At 43.7% G+C, this 12,506-nt stretch overlaps 1 protein-coding gene and 1 long non-coding RNA gene across 4 annotated transcripts in view; one reads left to right on the forward strand and one right to left on the reverse strand.

The window, feature by feature from the left end:
* The window catches only part of LOC122540987, a 42,093-nt gene extending 35,968 nt beyond the window's left edge, over positions 1-6,125 (forward strand). Inside the window, exon 3 of the long non-coding RNA XR_006309481.1 lies at positions 5,670-6,125. This is a non-coding gene — a long non-coding RNA (uncharacterized LOC122540987). The remainder of the gene's footprint in view (positions 1-5,669) is intronic.
* LOC122540985 (guanine nucleotide-binding protein subunit beta-5) overlaps positions 1-12,506 on the reverse strand; it is a 74,392-nt gene that overhangs the window by 3,560 nt on the left and 58,326 nt on the right. For all 3 annotated transcript variants that reach the window (XM_043677389.1, XM_043677387.1, XM_043677388.1), the window contains 2 exons: positions 6,132-6,228; positions 1,133-1,299 (listed from right to left, as the gene is read on the reverse strand). In XM_043677389.1, coding sequence (XP_043533324.1) covers positions 1,133-1,299; positions 6,132-6,228 — 264 coding nt within the window. The remainder of the gene's footprint in view (positions 1-1,132; positions 1,300-6,131; positions 6,229-12,506) is intronic.

A 12,506-nucleotide genomic window follows, 5' to 3' on the forward strand; every position in this document is an offset into this window, starting at 1 on the left:
ACCCTCACCTCCTTCCACCTATCGTATTCCCAGCACCCCTCCCCCAAATTCCCTCCCCACTACTTTTAATCTCAGCCCGCTTGGCACACCAACCTCATTCCTGAAGAAGGGCTTCCTGAAGAAGCACCACATTTTTCAACTCTGGTCTCCAGCATCTGCAGTCCTCACTTTCTCCTGGCATATGAAAGAGTCAATGAAGTGTGAAGCTGGAAAAAGCACAGCAGGTCAAGCAGCATCAGAGGGGAAGGGGAGTCGACATTTCAGATTGGAACTTTATAACGAATGGAATTCTAATAACTTTAAGACTAAAGTCGTTAAATTGTATGCAGAAAGAAAAATGTACTGCTTCTCTGTCTCTTGACTGGCTTAGATCCAGATTGACACAGGTAATATTGGAAAGTGTGGTGCTGGAAAAACACAGCAGGTCAGGCAGCATCCGAGGAGCAGGAGAATCGGCATTTTGGGCATAAGCCCTTCATCAGGAATCAGGATGCTGCCTGACCTGCTGTGCTTTTCCAGCAGCACATTCTCGGCTCTGACCTCCAGCAGCTGCAGTCCTCACTTTCTCCACAGGTAATGTCTGCTTGAAAATGATTACAAGATGCTAGTCTAATCAAAGTCCTGGGTGGTTGAGATTAGCCTGTCACAGCTGGCAACACTGGAATAAGTGTGTGAGCAAAAATCACAGATCTTCAAAAGTCAAGAGCCCAATATTGGCGCAATTGCATTTGTGCAGTGTATTGCTATGTTTATCTCAAAATCTATCAATTTGATCACAGGCCTTCTGTCAGTGTTTGGCAAAGACCTGTACAAATTCGCAAGTGGAAATTGCAATTATGGCTTATATTAAGCACTCAGACATTCAGTTTCCAGAGCTGATGAGAAATAGTGATACCAGCAGTGACTTCTATTTGTTGTCAGGAGTGTGTTGACTGGGTACCAGGAACACCACCTCCTGCCAGCGATTAGTGCTTTGGGAAGCATTGGGTACTTTCTCATTACATACAGTGGGTTGCCCTTGGAGGGGCTGTTTTAATATAAATGGAAAGCAGAAGACTTTGTGCTAGATCTCTTCCTCAAGTACAAAGTTGCAAAATATTCTTATTTAATATCTATTTTTTAACAAACCAACCCTCAGAGTATGATCCCACGATCCTGAGCAGAAAGCAGTGCCATCAGGGGAAACTCGCAAAGTGCTGACCCGGTTCTCATGTCCAAACAGGATTGACACTCGTGTTCCTTTCAATACATCCCACACATTGATGGTGTAATCATTGTAACCGGCGAACAAGAGGCGACCTGGAGAATACAGCAAGCATATAGTTTTGGTGACCATTTTTAACTTTACAACCTCAGTCCCTCATAATTCTGGACTGCGGATTCCATTTCATACTGGCAGAACAGAATGATAATAAGAGTCATGCGTAAGATGGAACATTCTGTCACAAAACTCTCTATCGTCCTGAGGGATAGTGAAACATTGCAAATAGCTGTTTCAAGGATGGATTGTCTTTTCACCGTATGTGGAAAACCACTGCTTCCCAGATTTAGCAAGGAGGAATCACAGAATCATAGAAATCCTACAGTGTGGAAACAGGCCATTTGGCCCAACAAGTCCACACCGATCCTCCGAAGAGTAACCCATCCAGACTCATTCCCCTAACTTATTGCTCTAGATTTATCCCTAACTAATGCATCTAACCTACATATCCCTGAACAATAGGGGCAATTTAGCATTGCCAATTCACCCAACCTGCACATCTTTGGATTGTAAGGAAACTAGAGCACCCGGAGGAAACCCATGCAGACACTGGGAGAATGTCCAAAATCCACACAGAACGTTACCCGATGCTGGAATCGAACTTGGGTCGTTGGCACTGTGAGGCAGCAGTGCTAACCACTGAGCCACCGAACGGGCAGGAATTCTGACCTGTGCCACTACACTGCTCTCAGATTCCCTGGGCTTCCCGGGAAGGGTCTTTGGGTCCATCACTCAAGAAGGAGCAAATGAAGTATTTTTAACAATGTACAAAATGGGGGAAGGAGGACTCTCATGGCCTCCTGCCTCCCCAGGTTATCTCATCCTGTGTCCCGATGGAGGGATGTCTTGAGAGGTTTGTGCAGGGGCTTCATGCTGCTAATCCTACAAATGGGGCAAGTCCAAAAATGAATAGTGTTGGTGTTTATTTTTAAGTTTGAAGTCCACCTCCCCAAACAATGGTCTAAAATCATCACACATTATCATTACTACGGCACTTACGTTTCCCAGCTCTCATTCTGCAATCCTTCCCACCTCTACAGTTTTTGCTACAAAGCAAAGGGGAGTTCATCAGTACAGCACTGACACTATGCAAATAGCATGGTGCCAGGGACATCACATGTTTAATAGACACAGAGCCTTTTGGGGCGCAATTATTCAATGTTCAGCAACCATCCATTTAGAAAGAACCATTTATGTATATTATTTAAGCCTTTCTCTTATGGACAAAAATGGATTGGTTGAATATCCCTTTTGCATTTTCTCTCCAGTTTTATTGAACAGTTCAGTCAGACCCTCATCTCTTTGACTAAATGACATTTCCTTTTCACTACTGTCATCAACATGTTTTTGTTCTGAGCCACAGTTATACTGAACAAAAAATATTTTGCTTGGAAAGTCCCCATAACATTAAAATTCCTGACAGTGATCAACAATATTTTGAATTGGATTAGTTTTCAAACATACTTTTTATTTTATAGCCTTACTGGGAATGGAGAGATGGACCTTTGTTGTACAGTTTCAAAACTCTTTCATATAGCCTGTGTTGTGTATTTTACATGAGATCAATACAATAGATGTTCTTACACTGTAAATGACTTCATTAAATTATAATCACAAATCCCTTGCTGATTATTTTCTGTAAACAGTCTGACCTTTTATTTTCTCAAAGTGAGTTATGCTGCTATTGTATCTTTACAAAAACTTGTGCCATCAAGTGGTCTGCAAGTTTTCACCTCTCACTGGGGCAGTCACTGGCACTAAATCTGAGGGAAGTAAAATAACTGACCTAGTGGAAGCTATGTGTCCTTGAAAAAGACAGGTTAACATTACATTGGAGAACAAGCATGTATGAGAGAAATGGATTCTACCTGTCCCTGATGTTGCGAAGGATGGGCCTGGCCTCACTGCTGCTGAACACTCCAAGTAGTTGGACTGTTCCGTATTACCTGTCCTTCGTGGAGAAATGTATGAAAGAAAACATCTTTGACCACAAGTCCATCAGGAAGTGGTCAGCACCTAGCGTTCTTGAGACACTTTGGGAAAAAGAGAGAGCAGATCCTGTTGAACGGTTTCCTGTGCAGACTACCAAAGTCATTTGGCAGAATATCTCATTGCCAGAACTTTTAAACAAGCACCAGGTCATGGCTTGGCTGGTGGTGAGAAGTGCCCTGCCTGTGAGATTCTTTATGTGTGCCCGGACTGTCTGCGCCACCACACGCTGCCCTCAAAGCAGCTGTGGAGGGGACGAGACTGTCACACATCTCCTTCTGGACTGTGCCTATGCAAACAAAGTCTGGAGAGGAATGCAGTGGTGTTTCTCAAGGTTCGTCTCAAGCAGCTCCGTGACATGGGGCTACGTGCTCTACAGTCTGTTCCCTTGAATGCACACAAAAATACAAGAACACAAAAATATACTGATGCCAACCTCCAACTCCTACTCAAACAGACATAATGTAGGATTTGGGTACTATGGGCGGCACGGTGGCACGGGGGGGGGAGGTGTCTACAGTTTGGGGGAGTCTTTATATGACATCCAAAATATCTACACAGATTCCACATTGTCAGAAAAAATATCTTTCCTTACTGTTATGTTAATTTCCACTTTAACCAGCAAAGCAATTGTTTGCATGTCACTGTTTGTGTATTCAATGAGACTTTGTTCTGACATGTCATTTTGTCATTGGGAGGTTACAGGAAAGTATGTACTCACTCTTATAATTACACAGATTAAAGTGCATGTGATGGTGTGTCGTTTATTGGAGAACTGGTTGACAGACAGGAGACAATGTGTAGGAATAAACAAGTCTTTTTCAGAATGGCAGACAATGACTATTGGGGTACTGCAGGCATCAGTGCTTGGACCACAGCTATTCAAAATATGTTTGAACGATACAATTATTGACAATTTTGTTCAGGAGTGGCTGCACCTATTACGTTGTAAGATGAGCAGTGGGTTTACAAATGTCTCTACCTCAAGTGGAGAAAGAAGGGAATCAGGCTATGGTGTCAAAAGAAAGGCAAGATAAAGGGTGACCTTTGCTATCATCCGCTCTCCAAGTGCCTATTATCTAGTAATTTGCTTGTTTCATGTGACTTTGGATCCACTGCAGCCAGGGACATCTCCTTGGCCACGTCCATGATCAGTCTTGAATGCACTGAAGTTCTGTTCTGACATCACATGCTTTCACCATACACAGGATGTTTACAACACAGAAAGAGACCACTCAGCCCATTATGTCTGTACTGGCTCTCAGTGAGAACAATTCACCATGTAGGTTTTTCACAGAATTATAATATTAATTATTATAATTTATAATCAGACTCTTAAAAGACTTTTTTAAATTAATCTGATAGAAACCAGTTTATATATATATATTTCCGTTATGAAGTTCACTCTTATTTTAATCAATTACAGATTTGATTTTTAAAAAAATTTGAAATGGTTTTCTGTGCAATTTGAAATCTTCCCCAGCATCTCTTCCTTGTTAGTTGTGTCCTTGGAGTGGATGTTGACAGAACTAATTTGACATATTCATCCATGTACTAAAGAAGAACATCCATCCCCTAATGTTTGCAAATCAATTTTACCAATTTGCTTAATAGAACCATTATTGAAAAATCATCTTATTTGGAAACAAGCGTTAACTTTGAAAGGTTAGTTAAAATTCCCTTAACAATTAATGATTAGTAAAAGTATTAACTACATCCTTCAAAAGCTTTGGGAACTATATTTAGAGAAACTGGCAGCAATCATTTGAAAGGATATCTATGTAATTTTCTTTCTCTCCATTCCTGGCAATTCATTATGTATTTAATTTTGGGTTCCCAAACTGGAAGTGCTGCACTGACATAATACTCACAGGTCAGGTATCTAAGAACAACTCAAGTCTGCTTAATCATTAGATTCTGGATTAGTGGTGCTGGAAGAGCACAGCAATTCAGGCAGCATCCGAGGACAGGCAAAATCGACGTTTCGGGCAAAAGCCCTTCATCAGGAATAAAGGCAGAGAGCCTGAAGCATGGAGAGATAAGCTAGAGGAGGGTGGGGGTGGGGAGAGAGTATGAGGCGTTCTTCTTCCATGCGTCTGGTGGTGAGGGAGCGGCGGTGGAGGAGGGCCAGCACCTCCATATCCTCGGCAGAGTGGGAGGGGGAGTTGAAATGTTGAGCCACTGGGCGATTTGGTTGATTGGTGCGGGTGTCTCGGAGATGTTCCCTAAAGCGCTCTGCTAGGAGGCGTCCAATCTCCCCAATGTAGAGGAGACCGCACCGGGAGCAACGGATACAATAGATGATATTAGTGGATGTGCAGGTAAAACTTTGATGGATGTGGAAGGCTATACTACGACCAAATGGCATTGAAAGTACTAATCATTGCTATTAACTGCATACCTTTCTTTATTTCAACAGGATAACAAGAGACTGGATGTTCATGCTTGGAAAGAGAGAGGGTATCATTGGAGAGGGAGCACACTGTGTCCATCAATGCTCTCGATGCCTTTAGAGAGAGGTGGTCACCATGGGGGACACAGTGCTTTATTTCCCCGTCTAACTCCATTTTGATTGAATTCCTTCCTGCTCTCTCTACCCCCACCTCACCTTTGGTGGCTTGCATTGCCCTTAATGGGCTTTGCTTGTAAACATTCAACTGGCCATCTTGGTGTTTTACTGGTGGTGGTTACTAGTTTGGGAAAAAAAAATCGCAGTGATTTTGGTGGTAGGAAGGTCACTCCGCTGTGCGTAATAATAAAAAACGAATGGACAACACAGAGGACTGAAGTCCAAGTTTAGATTCGATGGTGTTTTTTCAGCCTTTGAGTGTAATTCTCATTTCCTAGAATTGGCTGTTTTAGCCATTATGAAGATACTCACCACTCAGTGAAAAGTCTACACTGGAGGCACCAAAGATAATACTGTCCTTTGAATAGATGGCTACTTCTCTGTCTGCACGGAGATCATACAGACGACACTGTAAAACAGGCAACAGTCTTATGAAAATCTTAAATTATTATAATTTCAGACTTACTTTGAAAACTGTAGAGATGCTGATGGTTTAAAATTTGTCAAGGAAGAATGGGACACTTTAAAAGATATTCCAGTTTCAGTTCAAAACAATCCAACTCTCAAAAGACAGATCCTTTGGTTTTCTTGAAGGCTGCATATCTTTATAAATGGGCAGATGCTTGGTAAATTTTTTTAAAGGTGGTTAAAGCACGGTGTATGACTATGTATGTTAATTCTGTGGAATTCCAGGAGACAATTGGTAAATTCTGTTATATCAGACTGGGTGGAAGTGAGGAGATTGGCAAAACGAAAGGTGACAAGACTATATAGATAGTGGACAGGATACTCTAAATGGCAGGAAGTGACTAGTGATGTCCCACAAGCATGTGTGCTGGGCCTCAACAAGCCACTTTATTCATTAACTTGGATGGTGGGTTCGAAAGCCACATATCCAATTTTATAATGACACAAGCATGTGAGTACAGTAAGCACTGTGTATTGAAATGGACAATCACCACAAGAGATATTGTGCGCTTAAGTGAATTGTCAAAATTGTGGCACTGCGTGGTCATCCACTTCAGACCTAAAAAGGTCTCTGCTCCACAGTCACTGTTGCTATTATGGAGGAGGTGCTCACAACCCCAAAAAATAAATATAAGATCATGGAAGCAGGCCATTCAGCCCATCGAGCCTGCACTGACTCTCCACAGAACATCCCACACAGACCCTACCCCCTACCCCCATAACTCTGTATGGCTAATCCAACTAGCCTGCACATCCCTGGACACTATGGGGCAATTTAGCATGGCCAATCCACTTAGCCTGCACATCTTTGGGCTGTGAGAGAAAACCCAGAACATAAGGTAGAAACCCACACAGACATAGGAAGAATATATAAACTTTACACAGACAGTTGCCTGAGGATGAAATCTATGACCCTGTGACCCTACTGGGGGTCGTGACCCACAGATTTGGGGCCCTTAATTAAATAAACTGGGACTATATTCCCTAGAATTCAGAAAGCCAAAAGGCATCTTGTTGGGTGGTTTGGGGATATTTCAGGTAGATTGGGGGAACCTACCTTCACTTGCTGGGATGTTTAGGACTAAAGACATAATTACCAAAAAAAATGCTTCAGGATTGAATTGAGGAAGCTGTGGGTCTACCCACAGCACATGGACTGCAGGAGTTCAAGATGGCAGCTCACCATCAGTATCTCAAGGACATGCTCACATTCCATCAATAAACAAAATAAACACTTCAATACAGAAGCGTTAGTTGGAGTTTGGAACACTCTCCTTTGAATGGTAGAAGACATTAGATCATTCTTAATATTAAAATTGTGCATGATAGATTTTGGTTATCCAAAGGTATCAAGGAATGTCTGCCAAAAACGAGTATGTGAATTTAGGCCACAAATGAGCCATGATCATACTGAGCGATAGAATCGGTTGAGGGGTTAAATGGCTTCTTCCGGTTCTGATCTTCTTACTTCCCTCTCTTCCTGCCCTGCCCTGCCCTGCTCTGCCTACCCATGCCCACTTGAACTGGTCACAAAGCGACCCGGCTTTCTATTACAAATGACAATTGCCCGTATTCTTGTATGCTGCCCCCAAAGCACAAAAATTGAAAACCTCGCCCTCACCTTTAACCCATAAGCAGCTTTGTTCCACCTTAACTATACACCCACCTTCAGGCTTACATTACGACCAGTGATCACCAATCCTTAGAGGCTGGTCTTTTGTGGAATCCCCATCTCTTTGTCCCCTCATTAGTAGCAAAAACCTCAGCTTCCATTGTCACTGTGATGCTGCTGCTCCTTTAACAAGGTTAGATTGCCCTTGTTTTTTTTAAGAAGTCACACCCAGGTTCCAAAATGTCTGGGTTGATCTACTTGGGGAAGCTTTAAAATTTTTAAAACAAAACACTTGTACAATGAAATACAGTTCTCCCGGCTCAGAATTTCTCTGGTTTGGTTGGGTTTTAGAAGTCTGGCTGTTCAAGGCCAGCAGCCAGTCAGTTTTGAGGCTGCTGGTCAAAGAAACAGCTACATGGAAGAAGGTGTTCCATATTGAACCTCTCTGCCATCTCTCTCTCTCTCTCTCTCTCCTGTAAGACCGTGTTTGATTTTTCTTTTTTTGCAAAGGTGTGTTTTTGGGGATTGTTGCAAGTATTTGGAACAGCATCAATAAGTTGGGATAATCTGTTGGGTTTTTGGATAGGTTAAGTTATTTAATATTCTATTCTCTTTTATTTGTGCTTCATTTGGTAATTTTGCAAATAAATTCTATTTTGTTTAAAACTAAGTGGTTGGGCCAGCTGCATCCCTCCTGGAATATCCATTCTATATCTACTTGAAACAAATGGCAAAGTTAGGGTCTGGGCTACTTTCCTGAAATGTTTTGAGGGGGTCTGACCTGGTCCATAACAGTTTGGGGGCTCTCTAGTTCCGATTTGGATTAGGGTTGCTGGACCCGAAGGTAGCGAGTGGTATGTGCTTGTGTCTTTTGTTCTGGGTGTTGATTTTAGTTGTGCTTGGGAATTGCAGTGGCTCTTTCAGTCACCAAGAGTTTTCTGGGGGTGGAAGAAGTCGGTCTGGGAGCTTTGGAAAAGGTGAATAAGGCCAAACTGCTGGAATTAGCAGACAGACAATCTGGAGTTGCAGTTGCCTCCTTCCCCGAGGAAAGGAGAGATAATTATGGCAATAGCTCAGCATTTAACTTTGCTGGAAACACCATCAGAATCTTTGGAGATGGCTAAAATTCAACTAAAGCAGCCTGAGTTAGAGGCAAAAGACTAAGGGCAACCTAACTTTGTTGAAGGAGATGCATCATCACATCGCACAATCTGCCAGTTCCTCCCTACGGCATTTCGCCTCCTCCCCATTTCAATCTTCCTCTTCAAAAGCGCTCTCATAAACAAAACAAACAAAATGCATTCTCAACTGAATATTCAACCACTTCTAAAGCACTCCCACCCAGGCTTGGCACCTGTTCCTTACTACTCTCATCTATTTCTCTCTCCCCACCTCCAGTCCACTCCCAGCCCTATCTAAAATCCCTTGGAACACCGCACTAAATGCTTTACATAACTGTCTGCTGCTGTTGTTGGCAAAGATTCACAGATACCAAGAGACTTCCGGCCCACCCACCATTCATAGATATCAATCATTGATGGAACAAATAATCCTCAGAGCTCCTGAGTGTTTGATTACATCTGGAAAAAAAAATCTGCTAATTTTCCGCAAATGTTTCCAAGATCGAGAGCTGATAGCTTCTGGCTCAAGAGAGAAAGGTTAATGTTGTTGATTAAAAAGTTCTGAAGGTTTACAGTTTACTGACTCCACATCAGTGGAGTCCTTCATTGGCAGCAAAATACTTTGAGATGTTAGCCAAAAAGTGCTAGATAGATATATATCTTTCTTTTCTCACGTAATTGCAATCACACACAGGTAATATTCCTGTATTCTCAAACCTCAGGATGTGACGTTGGGGAATATTGTGTTTTTTAAAAATCTATTTCTATTCCCTCGCTGCTCCACTTTCCTTGCTTGCAAATGGATATATTCCTATCCTGGATGGAGCCAGTCAGGACCATCAAAATGAAATTGGAAACAAAACAGGAAAAGATTTCAGCGTTTTTCTTCAACAAATTTAAAGGCTTCAATCAAATCTGTGGCTTCCAATGTTCGTGATGGGGACTAGCTCATGAAAGAATAGGGAATTTCTGAACTGACATTAAGTGTTAAAATAACCCTGCGAAGTTCTGTAAACTTCCAGCTCAAAGTTTAAGAGCAAGGTACCATAGTCTAGATCTGATGAATCACTCTTTCAGCAAGAGTGGAGGGTATTTTCCACAATCATCAGTTTCAGAAGAGCATCTTACCCACAACAGAACTGAGCTGGTGTGGTTGTGTTTCAGTTTTTATGTGATGACATAACAGGCTATTGCAAGCAAACAATCCCAGTAACTGGTTGAACAAATTGGTGGCACGTTAGCTCAATGGTCACCATTACTGCCTCACAGTGCCAGGAACCTGGGTTCAATTCCAGCCTTGGGGGACCATCTGTGTGGAATTTGCACATTCTCCCAGTGTCTGTCAGGGTTTCCTCTGGGTGCTCCAGTTTCCTCCCACAGTCCAAAGATGTGCATGTTAGATGAAGTGGCCATGCTAAATTGCCCTGTAGTATCTAGGGATGTGCGGGTTAGCCACAGTAAAAACCTCATGCAGGGTTATGGGGATGGGGTGGGGGCTGGGTCTGGATGAGATACTCTTTGGAGGATTGGTGCAGACTTGATGGGCCAAATGGCAGTTTTCTTTCTGTAAGGATTCTATGATTCTAACAAATCAAACACCATGGTGAAATCATATAGGGGCCTGAGTGACATGAGCTATGGCAAGATGTGTGACAGAAGAGGATGACAAATACCACGAGGCTCATCTCGACATTGAGTTCAGCTCACTCCATCTCCTCAGTAGCAAAGCGTGCTGAGATTCCCATCAGGCAGCAGTCAGATCTCACTTAATGGGGATTAACAGCGATTATTAAACACCTCGTTAATGCCACACTTGTCTTATTACTAATGAGCCTCCTGTCTTGCAAAACAAGTTGTCAGAAAGACTCGACAAGGAAGTTGGAGCAGGTACCTGGTGGATTCAGCTCATTGCCTGTCCCAAACGACCTCTATGTTGGACACTGGGCAACAACATCTCACGACATGATCCTCAGGCACCAGCCTCACAAAGCTTTCACCTAAGGCATTGGCATCTTGCAACTGCCAACGCATCCTGACCATCATGGCAACTGTCTGATTCACTGGATGGCTGCTCATGAGGCAAGAGTCGAAAAGTATGGCGCTGGAAAAGCACAGCCGGTCAGGCAGCATCTGAGGAGCAGAAGAATTGATATTTTGGGCAGAAGCCCTTCATCAGGAATTGGGGGGGACCGGAGAGCATCTGCAGTCCTCACTTTCTCCTGCTCACGAGGCAAGGCTTGCATTGCAGGGTGCTCTGCAAATAGCATCGAGAAGGCTGCTGTAGGGACACTGTGCTCAGGGACAGGCTCCCAGCTCACAAAACGGACCAGGCTACATCTCAGGGCTGCTTGCTCGCGCTCCTAGTGTTCGTTCATTTTGTGCCCACCTGTAGGCTCACACCATCCATGCCCTGCCTTGTCACGCAGTGCCATGCCTGTAAGCACATTGGCACTTCAGCCAGAGTTCACTACTGCCATTTTAAGCCCAGACAGGCTGCCTGTTGTGTTTGGCATTGTTGAACTATCGGGGCATTTTGGTGAATGGCACACGCAGAGATACAGCATGTGCCAGTTGCCTGCGCAGCAAGCACCGGAGTCAAAACGTGCAGTGCTGGAAAAGCAGCCGGTCAGGCAGCATCCGAGGAGCAGGAGAGTCGGAGTTTCGAGCATAAACTCTTCATCAGGAATGTGCTGTAAGCACACTGCACCTTTGTTCAATTCAGTGGACATGTCGGAAACTGGGTGGGGCCAGTCTTCTGTCCAGATAAGGGGAACAGATATTGGTCAGGGGAGGGTGGGTGCTGTTTTTGTCAGTCAGGGAAACTGCCACACACACTTCAGTGGCTTTCTCATGGTTGACCCTCCACTTGGAATTCTCACATTGGGGGATCTGCTCCATTATACTCAGGCGACTGTTCAGCGGTCAGTCCTGTAGGACCAGTACAAACAGCAAGCAGAATGGCATGTTGTCAGTCAGAGAGCTATGAACACAGCAGGCTGGACTCTGCTCAGTCCTGTCTAGGGCTGCTCTTCCATGTCAGGCAAAAGCCTGGGCTGAACACAGTCCTGGGTATCTGCCCTTCAATCTTAGAGCATTATCACTGAATCCCCTACTGTCAACATCCTTAGGGTCATCATTGACAAGAAACTCATCTGGACTCACCATATGAACACAGTGGCTACAAGAGCAGGTCAGAGACTAGGGATACTGCGGTGCGTAACTCACCTCCTGACACCCCAATGTCTATCCACCATCTACAAGGCCACAAGTCAGGAGTGTGATGGGATATCCCACACCTGCCTGGATGGATGCAGCTCCAACAACACTCAAATAGCTTGACACCATCCAGGACAAAGCAACCCACTTGACTGGCACTACATCTACAAACATTCAATCCCTCCGCCATCGGTGCTCAGTATCAGCAATGTGTACTATCTACAAGATGCACTGCAGAAACTCACCAAAGATCCTGAGGCAGCACCTTCC

This window comes from Chiloscyllium plagiosum, chromosome 36 (assembly GCF_004010195.1).
Source record: "Chiloscyllium plagiosum isolate BGI_BamShark_2017 chromosome 36, ASM401019v2, whole genome shotgun sequence".
NCBI lineage: Eukaryota > Metazoa > Chordata > Chondrichthyes > Orectolobiformes > Hemiscylliidae > Chiloscyllium > Chiloscyllium plagiosum.